This window comes from Mytilus californianus, unplaced genomic scaffold (assembly GCF_021869535.1).
Source record: "Mytilus californianus isolate M0D057914Y unplaced genomic scaffold, xbMytCali1.0.p SCAF_2, whole genome shotgun sequence".
NCBI lineage: Eukaryota > Metazoa > Mollusca > Bivalvia > Mytilida > Mytilidae > Mytilus > Mytilus californianus.
Window position 1 is genome coordinate 127003424 of NW_026262668.1, and position 26400 is coordinate 127029823.

Genomic DNA, 26400 nt, shown 5'->3' on the forward strand with positions numbered 1-26400 from the left:
CTTTGTATCAATCTGATGAGTTAAGCCCTTTTCAACTGATTTTTATAGTTTGTTCTTATGTTGTACTGTTAAACCACTGTCCCAGGTTAGGGGAGGGTTTGGTGCCAGCAATCTAGTTTAACCACGCCACATTCTGTATGTGCCTGTCCCAAGTCAGGAGCCTGTAGTTCACTGGTTGTAGTTGGTTCATGTCTGTCATATTTGTTTTTTTCGTAAATTGTATTGTTATGAATTAGTTTTCTCAACTGAATTGTTTCATATTTTTCATGTCGGGGCCGTTTATAGCCAACTATTCAGCATGGGTTTTTCTCACTGTTGAAGGCCGAATGGTTGCCTATAATTAATAATTGCCTACATCCACTTCATTTGAACTTTGGTGGATAATTATCTCATTGGCAAGCATACCACATCTTCTTATTTTTAAACCTACATATTATGCACAGTAACTGTGCAAAATTTCATTTGCCTTCTACCTATCCTTTGGAGTTTTGTGTTTACAAAAATTGTTGACAGACAGACAGACAAAGTGAATACTAAAGGGCTCCTAATAATTATTTAACAGAATTACAAAGGTTCCATAAGAAACAATAAACAATGCATGAAATCATACAGTATCAGTATTTCATGCATATTTCAATGTATTTTAGGTCTAGAAGTCATCTAATTACCCATTGAGATGACCTTCTAAGATTTGACCCCATACAAACAGAAATATAGATATAAATAGAGAGATTTTATAAAAAACAAGCACAATAGTATATGATTATGTTTCTGGGTCTTTTTGATATCATGTCATAGATTAAATAAATATTTTAATCACCATTTTACCCTATAAGAATAATTATTTTGTGGGTCAAATGAGTCAACGAAATGGTTCTTCATATTAGCTCCCATGTTTTACATTTTACTATTTTGGCATTCTTTTCTTTTTATTTAAAGTTAAAATCATTATGACCACAAGCTATCTTAAACCATAATTTTAACATGATAATGGACGGACGTACAAATGCACAGACTCGAAAACATTAAGCCCTTATACATAAAAATACACATTTATACCTTTTGTACTGTAATGGTATATTAGCCTTTGTCAATTGTTTTTGCCTCCAATGTATTGTTTAGAGAATACAATTTCTTGACAATAATAAACATCATTTTAAATAAGGGGATGGCTATTTGCCATGTCAATTATGAATCCTTAGCTACAGTGGTGCGCTTCTGGTAAAATTTCAAGATCTGTAGTTCCCTTTAGCACTTTTAATGGCTATTAATCAGTATATCTATTGTTAATGAATTGATACATCTGATGAAAAAACAATGAATCTCTAGATGTATTGACCCTTTCAACATAATGTATGTTTAAATTGGTTAATGGGTTACAAATGTTATATCTCATAGTATCATAAATGTCAAGGGATTATGACAGGAAAAGTCTTTAACAATCATCTTGTCTGTTAATAAAAAAAAGTTCAACTGCACTCTTATAAACCTCCGTTTATTTAGAAAAGCTGACCGCAAGTTGTAGTTTTACACTTTTTACATAACTGAGTGGTATGGTGATGAAACACCTGCCGCACTAGATCAGCACTAGATCAGGGATACATTTTGTGAGTCACTCATACAAGGCTAATAGGTTTTTATTTGAGAATATTTAACTGATCAAACATGTATTGGCTTTATATTGTCTGGGGATATATTTTAGATGATCTATAGCTATGGGAAATTGAAACTTATGGTGATTTAGATAATTATGTACTCAACAGACCTCACAAGTCAAAAGATGATCTTTTATCATTGTTTATATCTAATCATGATGCAACCAGAATAACTATTAAGCCTTAATGCACTTATTTTATTGTTGTTAATTTACAATAAATGAACATAAACATTAGAATTGTAATGTCAATCCCATTTTTTAATTGCAATGCTTATTTTCTTAAATCTAATTAAGTGACCTTGAACTTTAGACCTTAAAATCAGGACTGGACCTATATTGTGCCTAAAATAATGAACCAGATGGAGGGACTGAGATCTGTCACTTTGCTGTGAAGAGCCTGTATGTTTTATATTTCAAATATAAATACTATTTATATAAGGTCAATTGATGTGACACTTGCCAGTTTTTTGGTGGGGTTAGTGTTGCTCAATCTTCAATTTTCTATGTTGTGTTTTGTGTACTTTTGTTTGTCTGTTTGGTCCCTTTGGTATCTTTGGCCTCTATTGCCAGATTGCCAATGACATTCTCGTAATGGAAATCATCCTGTTCTAGTACTTTGGATTTCAACCCCTTACTAAGCCCTTGAAGGTAGATCTATCAGGTGTCTTCTGCCATCTTGGATTGTATAATATCAGAAAACAATTGGTCTAGATCTTTAATGAAATGTGCAAATTTTGAGAGGAGAATGTACAAAAGTATGTATTTCATTTATAAGACTATACATCTAAGTGGAGAAAATTATGTGGTTTATCATATTTTTACAACTGTTTTTTACAAGAACAACCTATTTTTTGCTTGATACAATTTTTCACCTTTGCCACATAAGGGAAGATAACTGAAATAGGAGTCATGTTACCTCAATTTTTATTATTTTTATTTTCTGAAAGCACATTATAAGCACTATCTTCTCATATTTTATCTTAAAATTCTATCTTATAGTTTTCTTTATATCACACAAAATTGGGTTTTCCATGTATAATCTATACAGGGCTGCTCTATGAGGTAGGAATGCCCTTTACCGTCAGGCATCAAAGGGTCATTTTCAACTACCGTTAGCGTCAAAGTGGTTAAAATTTTACCGTGATTTGTCAAAATATCCTTATCGTGATTCGTCAGAGGTTCCAAATAATTATTGTTACCGTTATTTTTGGAAAAAATTCAATGTGATTCGTCAAAATCAGTTGATTTTTTTATCGTCTTAAAAAAGTGTACATTTTATCGTCATGCACCAACAATTACCATTAACGTCATTTTGCAAGATATTTTACTGTTATTCGTCATGAAGGTACCCCCCATTACGACTCTCCTCTATGACCCATTTTAAAAAAAAACATATTTAAAAAAAAGTTTGATAAACAACATTTTGGAAAATTATTAAAAAATTCTATCAATTTTAATTTAGACCCCCCCCCCATGAAATTTGGGTTAAAACCCTAATTTGGCATATTCAAGTATATAAAACAGTTCACTTCATATTGAACACATGTACTCAGTATCAAAATGATGTTACCACAAATTACCTCAAACCAAAGTTTTAACCTACCTTAAACAAAAACTTTTACCTGATATGGGAGAGACTGACTGAGGCACAGACTGGATACATAATGGACAGGAGACTATATGGAAAAAGCCACCGGATAGAGTGAAAGCTGTATTGCTATTGTTTCTAATAACTTGAACAACTTACCATTTCATCACCCTCTTGTAACACTGTCGCTACTGGATTAACATAACTACGTCCTGTAAAACCAGGGGTCTGTAGTCTACAGGAATACAGGGCACATTCATCATCAAGCAAGGCTTCTTGGTATCTCTCACTTGAAACAGCAATGATATTTCTCCTCATAGACAACCTTTTCTTTCTAGATGATAAATCCACAGGTGACATGAGTGTATTCGCTCTGAGAGACAGTGAGCCCACGTTTTGATTATCATTTAAATTAGGACTACAGACCCTTGTGAATGCTGATATAGGTGTAGGTTTTGGCTGTGGAGAGACTGGTCCAGCACCTGCGGAAATAGATGGTGAAAATGCTGCAGAATGATCATCTTCCTTTGGCCGTTTTACTGAGAGGTCAATTGCGGCTACCTGAGAAGTGCATGTTTTTATGTCATTATCACAGATTTTAGGGGTCAAGTTTATGTTCTGTTGGTCTTGTGAAGCTTCACTCAAAGCTAAGGGTGTCCATAATGGTGGCACAGAAGAAGTAGAGGATACATTAACATAACTAAATTCTGTTTTCACAGGAGTTGGGTGTTTGATTAATTTTTCATCCCTCTGTGAAATAGTTTTTGTTACATAAGGTGTAATGTCAAATTGTGTATCTATAGCAACCCTTGGCTGTCTTTTGCTAGGAGTCAAGGTCAAATCTTTACAAGGACTCCATGTTCTACTTGGTGACAATGTCTGACTAAATGCTGCTGATGAAGATGCAAAGATGGACAATGGTTGAGATACAATGGTCTGATTATCTTTAACTAATATCACATTATTGTTTAAAATATTCTGTGTACAGGACACCCTAAAGTTATCACTACTCCTCGTCACACCAATGTCCATATTAGTGGCAAAGTTATTATTGCTTTCAATGGCTGATGTCCTGTCATGTGACAATGAAGTGGAAGTCTGTTGTTGTTGTAGTTCTTCCTGAAGCTGTTTCTGAAGAAACTGTAACTGTTCCTGTTGCTCAGCAATAAGTTGTAGTTGCTGTAGAATGTTTAAATTTGTCTGTGAACCTTCGACCTCTTTGACATCCTGCAGTTTTTCTGTTTCCGCTTGTAGTTTATGCATGTGCACCTGAGATTCAACAATACTTTCATTTAACTCCACAATACTTTGACGTTTACGACTCTTTTTCACACGACCAACAAAATTATCAACACTTTCATTGTCAGATCTTGCATTTTGTGGTCCAGTCTGAGAATGAGGGTCCCTTCCTACATTATCTGAATCGTCACTTTCCTCCTTTTCCTCTGTGTGCATCGCCATTTCTTGTGGATAAGCTTCCTTTGACAAAAGAGTTTCACTTTTTACCTGCAAAAAAGACTTTTTTTTTAAACATAATTCTACTTAAAAAATTGAACAATGATTATTTCATAATATGTATTTCAGTCAGGGTTAAGGTTACAATACACCATTAGATTTTATGGGCGCAGCCATTTTATGAGCATAACATGGTATTCAGAATTAAGAGTATAGCTTATCCTGATTGGTTGATATGTGCGCCCGTTATTTTTTGTTATTAGAGACTTCGTGCATTCTGCATTATACCAAAGGCCAAATAAATTATTTTCCTTAGCCCTAACGGAACTGAGATGTCTTTTAAACGCTAGGATGAGACACGTATTTTTATGTGCAAAATTGATAGGCATGGGAGATAAGTACAAATTACGCTAAGAAAAGCAACGCGAACCTATATTTTTTGGACCAAAAAATACTGTCCTAATAACTTTTCTTTAATTCTAGCAAGGTTTCGTTTAAAAAATCAACTTTCTAAAGTCTGTATCTCGAAAAAGGCTATCATTGTCGCCTATGGGGAAATTAATTGTTTATTTCAATCTATACAGCGTCGACATTTCTTTATCATAGTGCTCAAAAAGTGTCAAAAACAGTAATTTTACTTGATATTTGATGTGAAATCGTATTTTTTGGTGACAAATGAATTATTGATTAACTAGTTTTTAAGCTATAGTCTGTTTCATATTTGTATTGCGTTTTACCTTAGAAACAAGGGTGGGTTCGACTTTTGAATTACTGTGGAGAGAATATGTCGTTTTCTGAACTTCTGCTGATTTGTTTGAAAAAAGCATGTACACGTCTAGAGTTTGGATATACAAATCGATTTTTAAACATGACAATCTCGATCCAAATGCTGTTATCGAAATTACCAAATTCAGTGAAAATGTACAGAAATGGCCCCCATTGAACATTGAAATGTTCACTCGAATGGCAGACTATAAAAATTAGAATAGGTATGACATTTTGTAGTTAACGAATAGTTTTCGATGTTTAAACACAAATATTTACACATTTTTCATATTTTGAAATGCTATAGTCTGTTTCAAAAATGTACTTTTATACGAAAATGGTTTCATTTAAAACTGTTGTTCAAAATTCACCGTAGTAGTTACATATTGGATCGGTTTTGGTATCAATATAATCAGTACTTGATGACATATAAAGAATCATTGGAGAAAGTGGACATTATCTTCAGGCCCTTTTTAGCAGTACCGCATTTACTAAAAAAATCAAAAATTTTTTTTTCACATTTTTTGACTGGGGTCACCTCTGATAAAAAATTGTGAAAATTCAGAGAGTAATGCCAGAACGTTTTGAAGATGATTTTTATGTGGCATATATATTTGTGCATCTAACGAACTATGAATTGCATGATTCTAGAAAGTATTAAATACCGTATAGGTTACAATACACCATTAGATTTTATGGGCGCAGCCATTTTATGAGCATAACATGGTATTCAGAATTAAGAGTATAGCTAATCCTGATTGGTTGATATGTGCGCCCGTTATTTTTTGTTATTAGAGACTTCGTGCATTCTGCATTATACCAAAGGCCAAATAAATTATTTTCCTTAGCCCTAACGGAACTGAGATGTCTTTTAAACGCTAGGATGAGACACGTATTTTTATGTGCAAAATTGATAGGCATGGGAGATTTTACGCTAAGAAAAGCAACGCGAACCTATATTTTTTGGACCAAAAAATACTGTCCTAATAACTTTTCTTTAATTCTAGCAAGGTTTCGTTTAAAAAATCAACTTTCTAAAGTCTGTATCTCGAAAAAGGCTATCATTGTCGCCTATGGGGAAATTAATTGTTTATTTCAATCTATAAACTACAGTACTAATAATGAATTCAAGCAAGTCATTTGAAATTAATTGATTGATATTATCAAGGATTCACTATACAAATCCTTGATATTATCAAGTTGCAAAAATTAATTGTTGAATACACTAAATCATAATAGTATTCAAAATTCACAGTATTGTATTTTAGTCAAGTCATAAACATTTTATGATGCAAACTATTAATATATTTTTTATTTCTTAAGGTATAAAGAAATCTGGATTTGATTTGATGTAAAAAAAAAAATAATAGTGCATATATCTTCTTCATTTTTCATACTTTAAAATTTTGAAAACATTACTTCAACAGTGATTTGAAACCTTTTAACAATTTTTTTTTATCAAAGAATAAATGCTTTAATGTTAATGTTTTACCTTTTAAGAAATTTGCAATGTTAACAAATCCACCAATCAAATCTGACATAAAACAATAACAACCAATCATAAAACATCTAAAACATCTGCAATTGGATTGGTCTGTACAGGTAATTCATAAATATGAATGAAAGGTACAGGATTTTTCTCAAACATTTTTAACTGATATGTTTAAATAACTTTATATTAGAAAGCATGGAATGTTGGCCATGGTAACCTGCTTTTGCCTAAATGATGACTTTCCCCGAGATGCATATCTACACAGTTTAGATGATCATAATACTTAAAGTTACTGAGATATGAAATCATACTGAAACTTAACCAAAGTTAATGAGAAATGAACTGTGGGTCAGGGCAACCTACTTCCATTTTAATCTGAAAAGCAACTTGTGTCCTACCTGAGCTACCTTATTAAAAGTTTGTCAATCAATTTTTAAAGTCAAAGGTTTGAAATATAATGTTCCCATCGGATACAATATTACCTATGGGGAATGTCCCAAACTTAATCCACATGATTTTTAATCACCAAAAAACAAAAATATGACAGATAAAGATTCATTTTTCTATAAAAGTCTCACCACTTGTATAAGATAAAACATTCAAAAACATATATCAAACATAGTGTATATTAAAACTTACAGTAAAATATCATTAGCTTAAATACTAAAACATATACAAGTGCCATTCTATTAAGAATTATGAGACTATCAAATGAATAATAAACTGTTAACACAGAGATATGTCTCGCCTTTTTGTTATTTTGATAATGCAAATGTTGAAATTAAAAAAGCAATACTTTAACATGTAAGTTATGCAAATATTCAAAGTCAATGAACCATGACTGAAGGTACAGGGCTAAACAATCTCCATGGAAATGAGATGTGCCAATGCTAATACAACTGCAAACCAAATACCACTGACTTTTCATAAGTCATTCCCTTTAAACAAACCTAAACACAAACATTAACTTGTAAACTATGTAAAAGTTTCAAAGTCAATGAACCATAATTAGGGGGTGGGGTTATATAATCTCTAAGGAAATGAAACTTGCAAATGCCAATACATTTGCATACCGAATATCATTGACTTAACATTAGTGGTTCATCTTAAACTGACTTAATCACAAACTAATACATGTAAACTAAGTAAAAGTTTCAAAGTCAATAGACCATGACTGAGGGGTAAGGACCAAATATTCTCCATGGAAATGAGATGTGCTAATGCTTATACAACTGCATACCAAATATCATTGACCTACCACTAGTGGTTCCCCATAAACTGACCTAATCACAAACTAATACATGAAAACTAAGCAAAGTTTCAAAGTCAATAGACCTTGACTGAGGGGGCAGGGCCAAATAATCTCCATGGTAATGAGATGTGCCAATGCTAATATAACTGCATACCAAATATCATTGACCTACCACTAGTGGTTCACCATGAACTAGACCTAATCACAAACTAATACATTGTTGACGCCGCCGGAAACAGCATATCTATGTCTCGCTTTTTGACTCCGTCAAGACGAGACAAAAACTATATATTTAAATATATCTATATTTAAGATTTAAATTACATCATCAGCTATATATAAATAAGAAATTTGTTCTTCCACATAAAATATTAAAGCAAGTTTTAGCAACTACTTGACAAAGTTCTTCATTTCTGAATAAAAATACAAACTTTTTGTCATTAGACAAGTTAAAATTTATCAATATATTTAACTGCTTCACTATACAATATATTTTGAAATCTGCATATAAAGGACATAGAGTAAATACATGCTTCTCATCTTCAATTTCATTTTTACACACAAAACATGATCTTTCATTATTGGTTTATTCTCATATTGTCCTGTTTCTATTTAAAGTGGTGCAACGCCATATCTAAATTTCATAGACATATTTTGTTTTAAATATAACTCTGTACAACATTGTGATTTATATAGCTTATAAGTACAAAGCTTGTTACCATTACTCTGTGACAAAATTCTTGTTTGCCATTTTTCAATATATTTATCAAATAAAATATCTTCAAGTTGTAAAATAGTTTTCTTATGAAGCCATTAAGACTAGCATAAAATTCAAAATTACAATCTTTAAGTTTTTTCATGACTCTATTACACCAGTTCATCTGATTATTTACAGCATTTTTATGTGACCATTTGTGACACAGTAATTAACAACTTTCAGTTATTTCCCATAAACAATTTTAGTTAATTCAAAAAGGTTAATACTTACATGTATTCTAAAGATTTTATTATTTATTTAATCAAAATACTTTTCTATTTTATTTCAACAACACGTTTTATGTTATCATGTTTATCGGAATTCAACACTCGACTAGAATTGCAAAACATTACCGGAAAAAAACATCTAACTCAATACACATTTATCGGTATTATTCTTCGTTGAATTCTTCCATTATTGTATTGCTGTGTCCCACGAAAACCATGGAAATTGGTATACAGGAATAAAAATTAATCCACAGTATGTCTGCCAATATTCACCAGAGTTCATATGAAGTGGATATACATTGTAAGCAATTAAAGGTCACCATACGGCCCTCAACAATGAGAAAAAAACGATACCGTTGTGGCAATAAAACGCCATGATATGAAAAAGTCAAACAATTCAAACAAGAAAACTAACTGCCAAATTTATGAAAAACAAATATGACAGACTGTGAGACATGAACCAACAACAACCACTAAACTACAGGCTCCTCACTTTGGACAGGCACATAAAGGATGCAATTGACTTTACTCAAAAGATCAGAACGAAGCACACAAGAACCAACATAAAAGCACTAGACATAAAGCACTGATATAAGAGTACTCACAGATACTGAAAGCTAGTTCAAAGCTAATTCATGTTCTTGAAGACTAAAGTATCAATCACTATACATCCAACAGATTTAGTGTAAAGATGTCATAAACGGTCAGAGAGAAGCATGACCTTGTGCAGTGCCAAAATATAAGTAAACAGTATCAACAAGATGTAGGGATCATGAAATCTCATAACTGTATATATATAGCAATATATATTTAGTTATGTTTTAATTTAAAGTTCGATGTCATGATCATATTACTTATAGATACTAAAATATGAACTCATAAAACATGAAACTAAGCCAGTTAATGGTGAGTAAAATTAGTTCACATATAAAGGATGCAATTGACTTTACTCAAAAGATCAGAACGAAGCACACAAGAACCAACATAAAAGCACTAGACATAAAGCACTGATATAAGAGTACTCACAGATACTGAAAGCTAGTTCAAAGCTAATTCATGTTCTTGAAGACTAAAGTATCAATCACTATACATCCAACAGATTTAGTGTAAAGATGTCATAAACGGTCAGAGAGAAGCATGACCTTGTGCAGTGCCAAAATATAAGTAAACAGTATCAACAAGATGTAGGGATCATGAAATCTCATAACTGTATATATATAGCAATATATATTTAGTTATGTTTTAATTTAAAGTTCGATGTCATGATCATATTACTTATAGATACTTAAATATGAACTCATAAAACATGAAACTAAGCCAGTTAATGGTGAGTAAAATTAGGTCACAGTGACCTACTTTTGCCTTGATATGTTCACCTACTCCCCGTAATGTACATGTACATTTAAACAAGTTAAGATGATTCTATTACTAGTTAACTTGAACCTTAAAGTTAACCAACATCAACTTTGACATAAACCTTAACCTAAGTCAGTGAACTATAAAATATGGGTCACATGACCTTGCTACACAATGTTTTGCTCCCTTTTATGTAACTATACATAAAGTTACTGAAAGATTATTGGCCTTCTAGTTACTGAGATATGGCTGTTGACGTGGACATGCACTCGTACAAGGACACTGAGAGTACTCATATTATTATTCCTCAACTCTTAGACCACATAAGAAGGGTACTAAGCTATACTAAAAAAAGACCTATCAGAAATTGTTTTTTTTCTCCATACCATCGTAGTATTAATTGACTAAAGTAAAAAATATCAAAATAATATTATTCGTTACTTGTTGGACATATTTAAACAAACCTCTAGGTATTTCAGTCAGTTACTACATAATACTTCTGATAAATGGTGTCAAAGAAAACCATGACTATAAACAAAGAAAACCATGACTATAAACAAAGAAAAAAAAAAGGCGATACATTCCAAGAAAAACTGTACTTGATTACATTTTTGACATGAAAAAGCCATACAGTGCCAGGTACAGAGGCCAACTTATTAAGACAGTTTGAGTATCGATGAACATTAACGAAGTTAAAAGATGTTCAGAACTGGCACCTCAACAAAGACCTGCAGAAATAAAGTAAATGTTTTATTAATACAGATATTAATTGAACTACCAAAAAAATGGTGATTCAGTGATCTCCCCCAGACATACAAGCATTCAAACGATGCAGATTATTATTTCTGGCAAACAAGTGGCACCAAGAGAGTATCACATACACATATTCCAGACAATCCAAGTCAAGACTTGTCACCGGAAACTTCCCCAAACAAAGAAAAACCATTTGACTGTGTTAATGTAGTATAGTTATTAAAACAACTAGTCAAGCAAATTTACTATCATGCATTTAATTAAGAAGCATTAAACTTTTTTTCCAGACAAGATTTTTTTTTGTTTTCATGCCAAATGTAGTCATTTATGATCTTTCATTATCAGTCGATTACAAGAGGTAATAAAAACAACCACTATTTTGTTTGTGAAGCACTGCCAAATAGAAGGGTTTTTTTTTACACAACGATCTTTGACTACTTCAAAAATAGCAAAAACAAGTGCTAATAATTTACAGGAGATTAAAAAAAATGTGTGAAATTTGGCAACATTTTTTTCTTTTCATGCAGGAACAAAGTAAAATTGTGATAAAATATAAATATATATACATGAACACATAAGTCCCATGTATACTTATATAACTGGAAAGACTCATCAGATTTTGCAAAGTTTTAAAGTCTAAAATAAAGTTTTATCTGATAAACTTTACGACCATTTACAAAATCAGAACCATGAACTCTTTAACTTGGGTATTATATGGAATTCTATTACTAAAAAGCACTATAACATTTATAAAGAAAAGTTTGTAAGCATATTTGTAAATGTTCGAATGCTCAACTTAAAATTTATATAAAGGAGAGTTCAATACAAAAAGTTATTGAGAGAGCAGTAATGAGACCTATAAATACCTTATTGTATTGTATGACTGTTATGTTAAAATTGTTTTTTCTTTATCACTTTCAACAATTGTTAACAGACAAATCATTTCTTACTTTAATTTCTTTCTTAATATTCTGTTATAACTTAATACAACACAAATTATAAATCATTTTTATTAAGTATCAATGTCAACCTCACAAGTGTTTTTAATTTTCTCTTGTAACTCAAGTTATAAAACATCATCATAATATGTTCATTTTGTTCCAAAGTACAATTTTATTGCTTTCATTTATGTACTTTATGTTTGAAAAATCTTCTAAGTTGTTTTTCCAGATCATAAGATCAAAATAATATACTTTATTTCAAAACTGCATGCCAATGAACTGAATGTTTGTAAACAGCAGCATAGTCTTAATCTAGAGCAATATTTTATTTAGCATCATGGATGTTGTATTTGAACAGGAATACCTGAAGGACTTTCTTAAAGGCTTACCTCCTCCTACTTGAAGGACTTTCTTAAAGGCTTACCTCCTCCTACTTGAAGGACTTTCTTAAAGGCCCACCTCCTCTTACCTGAAGGACTTTCTTAAAGGCACACTTCCTCCTACCTGAAGGACTTTCTTAAAGGTCCACCTCCTCCTACCTGAAGGACTTTCTTAAAGGCCCACCTCCTCCTACCTGAAGGACTTTCTTAAAGGCCTACCTCCTCCTACCTGAAGGACTTTCTTAAAAAAAAAAACCTCCTCCTACCTGAAGGACTTTCTTAAAGGCCCACCTCCTCCTACCTGAAGGACTTTCTTAAAGGCCCACCTCCTCCTACCTGAAGGACTTTCTTAAAGGCCCACCTCCTCCTACCTGAAGGACTTTCTTTAAGGCCCTCCTCCTCCTCCTACCTGAAGGACTTTCTTAAAGGCCCACCTTCTCCTACCTGAAGGACTTTTTTAAAGGCCCACCTCCTCCTACCTGAAGGACTTTCTTAAAGGCCCACCTCCTCCTACCTGAAGGACTTTCTTAAAGGTCCACCTCCTCCTTTTAAGTTGAGGTTCTGACATATTGCTCAATCTTTAGTTTTCTGTGGTTTCTTCTTTTTCTTTTGGCTGAGGTGTTATATTTCATTGCCTTCTTGGTATTACCCCGCTTTTTATGTTTACCTAAATTCCAGATGTCTCAGGGGTAAATATTTGATAACAAGATAAATGCCACCTCAAAGTGACCAAAGTGGCCAAAGTACAATTTGAGCTTAGAACTATAGGTTACAGACATACATTATTATCTATTTGTGTGGAGTACTTATTTATGCTTCATTTTTAAAAATCTTTGCTAAGAATTAAATGATAAAATTCCATCCCCCCAGATATAATTAAGAACAACATCATCATACATCAAGAAAGGTTTGTTGTATTATTTCTTGATGTTCATGTCACCAAATTGTAAGAAGTAATTTTTCCCCCTGGAAAAAGCACCAATTGGGAGATCATGTATTAGTATTAAATGTTTAAATCCTATTCATATATGTCAAATAGAAGAAAATAATATTTTCCCGTGTTTCGATCAGTATAGTGGGAAAATGTTGTATTCTCGGTATGGAATTGTTAATTTTCGGTAGGCCGATGTAAATTTATCCAATCAGGGGGCTGAGTTGTGGTCATATATAAGGTGTTTTTGTGTGGTAGCTTCACTTTCTAGCCGTCGTATTGACCGAGTAAACTCCATTATTTTAAATGATGTTTATCTATCTATTGTTAGACAAATATTTTGGTTTTTCGTAAACTGTTTGAACCGACGAGGTCCGACGTCATTATCCTGAGATAGGCTCGAGCATTGATTCAGATACAGCTTTCCTTAATACGGTTTTTCCCGGTCGGCCTTGGCTATCAATGAGGGGTATTTTATTAAACGTACAGCTTCCAATATTTTGCTGTGTTTTGTACATAATGATATGATTGGTGAATGAAAATGCCAACTGATTACTGATTTAAATGTTTTATTTGATATGTCACGATTATATATTATATTATATTATATACAATTATATCTGGCGTCCATCACGTACGACGGGCTGTCGGCAAATGTGAATTTGCGTTTGAGTTTTATTTTTCTGCCATGCGTACAAAAAGGTGTTGTTGGTGTGATGTCAGTGGCAGAAAAGGGTGTCATTTGTGTGTGTGTCGTCTGTAGTATAGAGAATACTAATAATATACCAGGATTAAATACTTACTGTTGTCTTAACTAAATTTACTCATCAATCATTCTTAATAAATTCATGAACTTTATATGAACAGTTGATGAACTACAAGTGGACAAACAATGTTCATGAACTTAATCACTAAAGAACAGTTCATGAACACAATAATCCATAAATAATTTGGGAATGTGTCCATGGGACACAGATGATGCCCCCGCTTGCATATCATATAAAGTTATACATGTTATAAAGGGACATAACTGAAGAACAGTAAAAGTGACGCTACCCAAATTTGTACTTTATCTGAGTTTTGTGGTAATAAGCTATGTGTATAAGTTTCATAACATTTGGGTGAGGCAAACTCAAGTTAGAGAACGGAAATCAACTTTGGGACGTACGGACAAGGGTAAAACTTAATCCCCCCTCCGCTACGGCTGGGGCATAAACATTTTATTTATATAATGAATAATATAACTACCGGGTATTGAGTAAAAGAATTTTTATGAACAAAAAGAGTTCAACAACACTTTCTGTCCATGAATAATTCATCATTCACTGGCTCATGAACATTCTTGTCCATTTGCTGTTTATGAATAGTTCATTAACAGTTCATGAATCTTTTATGAATGGTTCATAAATTGTGTTCATGAATTATTCATTATCATTCATGAACAATTCATCAACATTTTACAGGCAGGAGGACATATTTTTATATGCTGCTCACTATATTATAAAATTTTATCTGTTTAATTTAAATTTTACTGACAGAATTGTTTTCTTAGAAATTCAATTGCTTAAACTGTCTCTAATTTTTACATATAAACTGTTAAACATACAACATCATAATGTACTATACAATAGCATGTTTGTATCCATTTAAAAAATTCATTTTTAAAGCATCAATAAGGCAATCCTCTCAGAGAAAACACATGCAATTACATTATAACAAATGTATCAATGCTTTTTCAGCAGGGTTTTTTCCCAGAACAAAATTAAATAAAAACATCAAATATATATGCATTGATCCTGATTAGTGATAGATAAATAACTATTCTGTGATGATAAAGGAAAAGTTGTAGTAAATAAAATAACATGCATACTTCAACATAAGATGCCTTCATTGATAAAGGAAAAATCAATGTCAACCTTGGAGGATCTGAGTCATCTGTTGATATCAAACAATGCTTAAGGGAATACCAAAATCTATAGGGTATAAAGGTAATCAGAGAAAAAAAATCTGGTTATACCCTATTAACAAGTGCATCCATGTTGGTTTATGGATTGAAATATCATTTACAAAATCATAGGGCCAGCGATGTCAGATTGGTTTGAATTGGTTTTGTGCCTTCAGAGGAAAAATAGACATGCACCAATTGATGGAAGTCGTGAAAATGTTCCCCCAAAATTTCTTTCACATATTTTATAGAAAAAACTAAGTTCCAACCCATTCTGAAAAATTTAATTACCATCCCTGTCAAATTCAAAAATGCATTTTAAATGAAGGCATCAATTTTCAATTAAAATCAACAAAACCTTAGTTTTATCAGTTGGTTGATGGGTAACTTTGTTTAATTAATTGATTGATGGGTAACTTTGTTTTATTAATTGGTTGATGTGTAACTTTGTGTTATTAATTGGTTGATGGGTAACTTTGTGATAATAGTTGGTTTTATTAGTAGGTTGATGGGTAACTGTGTTTTATTAGTAGGTTGATGGGTAACTTTGTGTTATATTTTCAAATTCTTAGGCCTGTGATTATTGTGACCTTGAAAGCTGGGGCGACCTACATTTGCGCACAGAAATGGTTTTATGTTTGTGCCAAACCTGTAAATCAAAGTAATCAAAGAAGTCTTTAATTTTTGTTGAACTGAATTTTGTCATTGTCTGTGTTTTACAAGCTAGGATATTACTAAAGCGTATTTTAGCATACTTTCAAGATTGTGCAATTTTCCCCCCTAATCAAAACTAACATTCACAATCAGTTCTTAAAGGGATAGTAGCTACGATTTTGACAAAATTATGACCAAGTTTTAAAGCTGCTAAAATCAAAGATATGTACTTTAAATTAACAATAAGATCGAAGGAATGTTTATATAAAGTACAGAAGTGTTAATAATTGATAATTAATATCGTGTAGCGTGCCTTTTCATCTCATTAATTATGCATCGGGTTTACTTCCCGAACTTTGCCGACACAGCGAGTGAGATGACCAAGATATAAATAAATATGAACATGTGCTTTTGTTTTCTTACGTATTTGACAATTTCTTTAGATTAAACGTACACATTTGAAACCATTTATCAAATTATGTAAACAACAAAATATACCAAATGCCTGCATATTATTCGAACCCAAGGTTCTCCAACAATGGCGATATTATACACTTGTTTTATATTTGTATGACAAAACAATGCCGATAACGTATACACGTGTTTGTGAATTGAATTGGGGCCTTCATGAAGGGTACACCGGAAGAATAAAATTAAATTGTAAGAAGTTGATTTTGAATGTCTTCTAAGTTGTGAGATCACTGCTCTTAAATTTATAAAGATATTTTGGACAATAATGATTTGAACACGTCGCGATTTATTTTCATGTGATCTGGATTCGAAAAGTTCAGGAATGTTTTTTTACATTTCGCAAACCGTCGTAATGTCGACTGCTTATATAATGACTTTATCTGCATGTCAGATGTTTCTAAATGGTTATAATGACTGATCTCATCGCCGTTATTTATTTTCAATTTACAATAACTTGTCTGCACCTCTTTACTGTTTCTTTTTCTCGCAGAAACTGTAAACACATGTTCCATTTCCGCGATAACATTCCTCTATTCGACATTTTCCCTTCGAGGGACAACTTGCGATTGCACATTGGGAACTGCGGAGTTAAGGTCAACATAGGTCATATGAATAAGGGTTGGCTTAACATCGAATTTTTGGCTATAGACAAAAATTAAATTCAGGTGTAAAACGTTAAAAAGCTTCTAAATGCTAATTGGAAAGTAAACAGTGAAGGTTTTATTCATTCTAAATAAACCTTTTGTACAAAATCCGGCATATAGATTAGAAAAATAAATTTAATGAAAATCGTAGCTACTATCCGTTTAACTGATATTCACCTATTTTCTTGGTTCATCTCCTGGAAATGTCTCCATTTTTTTTAAATTGCCCACTCTGTATCTACACATAAAGAATATCCTAACATCTATGTTGTTAAAAATACCCTTTATTTGTCTCAGAGATCTTGAAAAGATTTTCACCTTGTCATTTCGCTTTATTTTTTTTTTCAAATTTAATCTATTTTGTTTTATTTAAGAAACCATGATTGTTTCAATTACTTATTTTTACAGAAAATTTAATTTATCCGTAAAAATTGGAAATTTTTTCGCACAAACATAGGACAAATTCATGCAAACATAATGTGTAGGAGAACTGACATGTCAGGGGGACCCTGCTTTCCAATTTGTGTGTAAGCACAGACATAAATACTGTAAATTCATAAATTAATGTGTGCATTTATTATTGTGAATTACTGATTACTGGTAACAATGCAAGATCTAATTAATGGGATTTCAAAAATTTTGAGTAGGAATTATGAATTCAAGTTTTCATTATTGCAAATCTGATACTACCACATTTTTCACATAAAAATAAAACATGGCAATATTTCTAAATTTACAATAATTGATACTGATAAGCAATACATTTCATGGGGTATCAATTATTGAAAATTTTGACATAGGGAAATATTTCAGGATACATTCTGTGTGAATATCAAGTTTTGATAAAATCTGAGCACTATGGTAATTTTTCTATATTTGGCAGCCATTTTAAAATTGTGGCCAATAAATATTTTTTGACACAAGGTCAATTTGGATTTGGTTGTTTTTCTAAACCATTTTTGCTTTGTAAAATCAAAATTGATGCCTTTCTATGTGTCTAATAGGTCTGCTTTTATTACAAAAGTTCTAAATTTCCCTATTACAGAATCTAATTAATTCTATATGTCATGCTCTGACATTAAATTAAATTGAGCAGGCATAAGCTGTTTCTCCAAATTTGTGATTTTATAACCAAAATTAAGTTTTTTCCACCTTTTTTTCCCAATTTAAAAAAAAATAAATTTTGTCACAGGGGAATCAATTTGTTATAGGTTTTAATCATATTTTTTTCACTTTGAAATGCTAGCACAAAAAGAATTGCTTCACAAAATTTGTGTTTTTCAACAAAAACTCTATTTTTACTGCAAATTTAACACCAGGGAATCAATTTGGAATGGCCTTCTATACCTTTATATCAATTATTGTTGTAAACCAAAAAAGAAAGATATTTCTCAAAGTTTGTGATTTTTAAAACAAAAACCAAGTTTTTACCACAATTTATATCCAATTTCACAAAAATCAATTTTTGTAATCAGGATTCAACACTTCAATTTGGAATAGGTTTTATACATTTATTTTAATTTTCGCTAAAATTCCAGCAGGAAGGACGTGTCTCACAATTTGGGATTTTTTTTAACAATAATTAATTTTTCACAAAAATTTAGAGGCCATTTTCAGAAAAAAATTATATGATCGCAAATGCTTTTTATATGAACAACAACTGTGTAAAATTTCATTTGTGTCCAACCAATAGGTTGGAAGTTTTTGTGTTAAGAATGTATTCTTTTGACGTTACAGTCTCGTTGAAATCTCGTTCTGGAATTATTTCTAAAACATGTGATACAAGTGGAAAATATCAATGAATTTAAAAAATGTTATAATCAAACTTAACTCTGTGAAAGAATTGTGTATTTACAATGAGTAGTTTTTGAGTAATCAATTTTTCAAATTTTATTACCAATCAAGTCAAGTCTTTTTAGCCAAAATTTTGAGAAAATGGGTGAGGGATACAAGAAATGATTTTACCAGAAACATGTACATCCCATACCACTTTTTCTTTTCAAATTTCTTTGATATGTATTTTTTCAATCATTTATAACAAAGAAGTTAAAATAATATGCATTTTGTTCTTAAAACAGAGAAAAATCACAAATTTACAATATTGACAGCATGGTTAATTTGACACAAAAAAGCATCAAAATATGATAAAACTTTCTTATATTAACACCTACATGTACCTATAGTTTTTTTTAAGTTAAATTTATTCAGATTTTATTGAAAGTATGAAAAAAAGTTTAATTGTGGAACTGTGATTTTTTTCACGATAAAAGCCCCAAAATAGGTAAAAATTGTTGAAAAATGGGAAAATCGTCAAAATTGGGTACTTTCAAAGGGCCGTAGCCAAAAAAGAAGTGCACCACCATATGATTTTTTCTTCACCAATTATTTTTTTACAGTCATATAAACCCAAAAATCAGGTTAAGAAAAAAAGTTTAATTCTAGAAATTTTTGGCTCCTCAGAGGTGTACATCCTTAACAAAATTGTTGATGGTCAGACAAACAGAGTGACAAACTAGAGGACACTGATGGGATCCATCACAAAGGTCCCCTCAAGTCAAAAAGAAACTGTGAAGAAATCAGGGTTATTCCATGTAAAATTGTAAATACAACTTAACATATTGGAGGCTGAAATTTTACTGATTCACCACAAATTCTTGTACTAAATCATTAAATGTCGCTCCTAAGGTTTTAAAATTAAGAGAGTGGGAATGATTTTTGTACATATGCACAGGGGTGCAAAATCTACCTAATTCTTTGCAAGATAAATTTAGAAATATATTTTTACTATAAAGATCTTAAGGTAAGTGACCAAAACATTTAGCATTCAGAGCTTGTATAACATAAAAGCCTGTTGTCACTATCAAAAGTTTTCTTGTCCAAGTTTTCTTGGTCTAAATTTTGATGGATTTTTTTATAGTGACAACAGTCAAAAAAGACTTTGACCAAAAACTTAGACAGACTTTTCTTGAAACTTGGATGGACTTGGATGGGAACTATCCAATCACAGTGAAGTTTTTTTCTTTGACCAAGTTTTTGATGAAAAACTTTGATAGTAAACTGATGACTTGGACGAAGTTTACCTGGTCAAAGAAAACTTAGAACAAGTTAACTTTGATAGTCATGATAGTGACAACCCTGCTTAAAAAAAAAGTTCAAATATAAAATCCTCAACCATGAAATTTTGACTTGTTTAATATGTGTACTTACATAGTATTTATGGGTTGATTTACATATGACAATAGATAATAAGTACCAAATCAAATCATTTCAGAGTTATAAAAGCAAGTTCAAAAGTATGATATAACTCTGAAATTATTTGAAATTGTACTACTTATTTATTGTGATATGTTTGATGCTGATAAAGATTTGACGTTTCAAACACTCTAATACAGGTATCAGCTGCTGCACCTTCAATAAACCTTTAGGTTGCACTTTGTAAATACAGCTGTTTCTCAAACCACGCCTCTTTTGGGGAGATATAGAATATTCATAGATAATTAATTTTGTTTACATACTGGTTCCCAGTTATGATCTCTAGGTTTCATCTCATAGAGACATAAGTTGGGAATGTTACCAGTAAATATACATATGCATATTGTTTATATTGAAATCTGTGGTAATACTACAGTCAAGGTAGGGATAGTTAAGAAATTTAGTGTTAGTTTAAACTCTTAGAAGTTCGGGGCATATAAACGTTGAAAATATGCCGCACAGCCCTATATTTTGACCTTTGAAAAAAATTGTAGTGCATATGAACTTTCCATTCTAGGATATGATTTTTTTCAAAACTTCATAGTAAAAGAGGTACAGTTTTAGCCATAAAAGGAGTTCCTATGGGAAATTGCATTGTCAATATTTACAGAAATGCAACCTATATTGGGTGAAAAAAGAGAACATACAGAATTTAACCAAATTTGGTTTATCTCACAGATTTTAAAGAAATTAACTCAAATATGAAGTTTTATAAATATTTCATGAAGATTGAGAAAATCCTGGGCCTTAACTATGATGACTCAGCATAAATTCACAGTTTACAGTATGCATAGTTTACTTAAAGCCCTGAATGCATAATAAATTCATAATATATGCATATTTGTAAGATAAATTGTTTAGAAGTGCTTATATTTACTCTTCGCAGTCATTGAAACTCATAGATCCTTCCTGAATAGTATTGGTTGGGTGTTTTTGTCCTGTCGATAACCCAAAAGTAAGCCGTATATAACGCCTAAATCTGCATTTTTGTCACCGCGGCATAAAAATTACAAGCTAGAAATACAAAAATATCTCAACAAAACTTACAATAGTGTGTTCTATCCTGAATATGTACTGAATATTCCATATTGCTAGAAACAGCAGAATAATTTATGAAATTTGAGGCCCCAGGGGCAAAAAACAGAGAAAATTGCCTACCCCCTGGGTCATAAAACAAATAATTTAACTTGTGAATGCTATGAATTTATGATTTTAAAGGTCTTTATATAGAAACAATAACTGTGCTTGGTAGTTATGCAAAAATCAGATGTTAGCAGTCATTTCCATAAAATTTTAAGTGAATTTATACATTAGACTGGTATCTGCATACATACAACTATTGCAAATATGGCTTTGTTTTAACACTTCTAGCTAATATATTAGCTAAATTATGTCAGATATATGATAAGAGATGATACTGTTGTGACAAGAATTCTAAACTGACCATTTGAGGCAGAAATTGTGAACTTTCATTGACAAATAGGCATACAGTAAAATGTGGACAAGAGACACAGGCAGGATTGGATACTTTATATAATCTTGAATGTTGGAATGATTGACTGCTAAACATTACAATTACAGTATTCTGAAATGCTTTCAATATGTTATCAGAACAGTTTTAAACAGGTTCTAGGCATTTCATGTCAGAAAACATGCAAATAGGATAAGCTGGCAATAATTAAAGTCTTGTTTTCAAATTCTTTAAAAAATTGAAACAGGGGAGGTGGTATAAAATGTACAGTAAAAGAAAACTTAGAGTTTATGCAGTGATTTCTTTCAGGTTATAATTCTGATAAATAAGTATTAATGTGAGAAAAAGTGTTTTTAGAGAGTTTTCTATTGGAATAAATGTTTGTATAGGTTGCACTTTGTAAATACAGCTGTTTCTCAAACCACGCCTCTTTTGGGGAGATATAGAATATTCATAGATAATTAATTTTGTTTACATACTGGTTCCCAGTTATGATCTCTAGGTTTCATCTCATAGAGACATAAGTTGGGAATGTTACCAGTAAATATACATATGCATATTGTTTATATTGAAATCTGTGGTAATACTACAGTCAAGGTAGGGATAGTTAAGAAATTTAGTGTTAGTTTAAACTCTTAGAAGTTCGGGGCATATAAACGTTGAAAATATGCCGCACAGCCCTATATTTTGACCTTTGAAAAAAATTGTAGTGCATATGAACTTTCCATTCTAGGATATGATTTTTTTCAAAACTTCATAGTAAAAGAGGTACAGTTTTAGCCATAAAAGGAGTTCCTATGGGAAATTGCATTGTCAATATTTACAGAAATGCAACCTATATTGGGTGAAAAAAGAGAACATACAGAATTTAACCAAATTTGGTTTATCTCACAGATTTTAAAGAAATTAACTCAAATATGAAGTTTTATAAATATTTCATGAAGATTGAGAAAATCCTGGGCCTTAACTATGATGACTCAGCATAAATTCACAGTTTACAGTATGCATAGTTTACTTAAAGCCCTGAATGCATAATAAATTCATAATATATGCATATTTGTAAGATAAATTGTTTAGAAGTGCTTATATTTACTCTTCGCAGTCATTGAAACTCATAGATCCTTCCTGAATAGTATTGGTTGGGTGTTTTTGTCCTGTCGATAACCCAAAAGTAAGCCGTATATAACGCCTAAATCTGCATTTTTGTCACCGCGGCATAAAAATTACAAGCTAGAAATACAAAAATATCTCAACAAAACTTACAATAGTGTGTTCTATCCTGAATATGTACTGAATATTCCATATTGCTAGAAACAGCAGAATAATTTATGAAATTTGAGGCCCCAGGGGCAAAAAACAGAGAAAATTGCCTACCCCCTGGGTCATAAAACAAATAATTTAACTTGTGAATGCTATGAATTTATGATTTTAAAGGTCTTTATATAGAAACAATAACTGTGCTTGGTAGTTATGCAAAAATCAGATGTTAGCAGTCATTTCCATAAAATTTTAAGTGAATTTATACATTAGACTGGTATCTGCATACATACAACTATTGCAAATATGGCTTTGTTTTAACACTTCTAGCTAATATATTAGCTAAATTATGTCAGATATATGATAAGAGATGATACTGTTGTGACAAGAATTCTAAACTGACCATTTGAGGCAGAAATTGTGAACTTTCATTGACAAATAGGCATACAGTAAAATGTGGACAAGAGACACAGGCAGGATTGGATACTTTATATAATCTTGAATGTTGGAATGATTGACTGCTAAACATTACAATTACAGTATTCTGAAATGCTTTCAATATGTTATCAGAACAGTTTTAAACAGGTTCTAGGCATTTCATGTCAGAAAACATGCAAATAGGATAAGCTGGCAATAATTAAAGTCTTGTTTTCAAATTCTTTAAAAAATTGAAACAGGGGAGGTGGTATAAAATGTACAGTAAAAGAAAACTTAGAGTTTATGCAGTGATTTCTTTCAGGTTATAATTCTGATAAATAAGTATTAATGTGAGAAAAAGTGTTTTTAGAGAGTTTTCTATTGGAATAAATGTTTGTATAGGTTGCACTTTGTAAATACAGCTGTTTCTCAAACCACGCCTCTTTTGGGGAGATATAGAATATTCATAGATAATTAATTTTGTTTACATACTGGTTCCCAGTTATGATCTCTAGGTTTCATCTCATAGAGACATAAGTTGGGAATGTTACCAGTAAATATACATATGCATATTGTTTATATTGAAATCTGTGGTAATACTACAGTCAAGGTAGGGATAGTTAAGAAATTTAGTGTTAGTTTAAACTCTTAGAAGTTCGGGGCATATAAACGTTGAAAATATGCCGCACAGCCCTATATTTTGACCTTTGAAAAAAATTGTAGTGCATATGAACTTTCCATTCTAGGATATGATTTTTTTCAAAACTTCATAGTAAAAGAGGTACAGTTTTAGCCATAAAAGGAGTTCCTATGGGAAATTGCATTGTCAATATTTACAGAAATGCAACCTTTACACACTTTTCTGATATATAAAAGTGTTGAGCACTTTAGTATAGTTAAACTTGAAGATTATGGTTTTAGAAACTAAACTTGAAAGCCAAAAAATGAAGAAATATAATATACATTTTTGTAATACCTAATAAAGTGAAAGCAGTTTTGCAAACAAGGCTTATCAACTTTTTTGTGCTTTTTATAATCTTTTTTTTAACATACATATAAATTCAAAATGTGTCATTTATAGAAACTAATTTAAAAAGTTGTTGAAAATATAAAAAAATCAAAGCACGAAAGCGCTGTAAAGGCAGTTAATTACAGGTTGTGTGTATTTTAAGTCCAGTTATATCATTATCTTGCATAGTACAGTGTACTTATCAGAGGTGGCTTTCAGTATTTAAGATTTAGAGTTCTCTAATGATATTGAATAAGTTTTATGAATGTCATATTCTGAGCACTATATGAAGGCGATTGTTCTCACTTGTTTATGAACTAGTGCATTATGTCCAGTTTGTACCTTTTTTATCTATGTTTATAGTCAAATTAGTTATCAAAGGTACCAGGAATATAATTTAATACGCCAGACGTGTGTTTCGTCTACATAAGACTCATCAGTGACGTTCAGATCAAAATAGTAACAAAGCCAAACAAGTACAAAGTTGAAGAGCATTGAGGACCCAAAATTCCAAAAAGTTGTGCCAAATACGGCTAAGGAAATCTATTCCTTGGATAAGAAAATCCTTAGTTTTTTCATTGGCAATCATAACACATCTCCTTATTTATATAATGATCTATATTCAACGACCTCAGGTACAAAAAAAATGTATGTAACTAAACTATGATGGGAAACCTTTGACTTATTTCTTTATATAAACTTTTGATTTGGTACCATAGAACTATGTTGAGTAAATGTACATTGCAACATGTCAACTCTTTCAACTCCAAGCAAAATTATATTTCCAAGCATAAAGTGATTTATGAATGAAATAAAATGCTCCGCTGGGGCGCAGCTTGATACGACCGCAGAGGTCGAACCCTGAACAGTTGGGGCAAGTATGAACACAACATTCAAGCTTGATTCAGCACTGAATTTGGATTGTAATTAAATATTTGACACAGCATAGGTTTCTGACACAGAATGAAAGTGGTCTAAGATACTTAAAAAAATTTAATTTACCTATTCAAACCATATCATTATTATTTGCTTTTATATATAAATCAGAAATAACCAATTTAAAATGGAAAATTTTAAAGAAAAAAAAGGAAACCCCCCCCAATTTTTTGAACCCCCTTATGATTCATCACCCCAAAACTCAATCCCAGCCTTCCCTTTGTGGTATGGTACCTTGCAGTACAATTTCAGAGAGATCCATACACTTGAACACATGTTATTGTCTGGAAACTAGAAAAATGCTTGTTTTTTGGCCCCTTTTTGGTCCCAAATTCCTAAACGTTTAGGGCAATTACCCCCAAACTCAAACCCAGCTTTCCCTTTGTGATATGGAACCTTGTAGTACAATTTCATAAAGATCCATACACTTACACACAAGTTATTGCCATGAAACTAGAAAAATGCTTGTTTTTTGCCCCTTTTTGGCCCCTAATTCCTAAAATTTGGAGGCAATTACCCCCAAAATCAATCCCAGCATTCCCTTTGTGATATGGAACCATGTGATACAATGTCAGAGAGATCCATAGACTTACACACAAGTTATTGTCATGAAACTAGAAAAATGCTTGTTTTTTGCCCCTTTTTGGCCCCTAATTCCTAAAATTTGGAGGCAATTACCCCCAAAATCAATCCCAGCATTCCCTTTGTGGTATGGTACCTTGCAGTACAATTTCAGAGAGATCCATACACTTGAACACAAGTTATTGTCTGGAAACTAGAAAAATGCTTA

General features: G+C 31.7%; 1 protein-coding gene across 1 annotated transcript in view; it reads right to left on the reverse strand.

The window, feature by feature from the left end:
- LOC127730942 (uncharacterized) overlaps nt 1–26400 on the reverse strand; it is a 97021-nt gene that overhangs the window by 15881 nt on the left and 54740 nt on the right. The window contains exon 10 of the mRNA XM_052239570.1: nt 3405–4751. Within this exon, the coding sequence (XP_052095530.1) occupies nt 3405–4751 (1347 nt within the window). The remainder of the gene's footprint in view (nt 1–3404; nt 4752–26400) is intronic.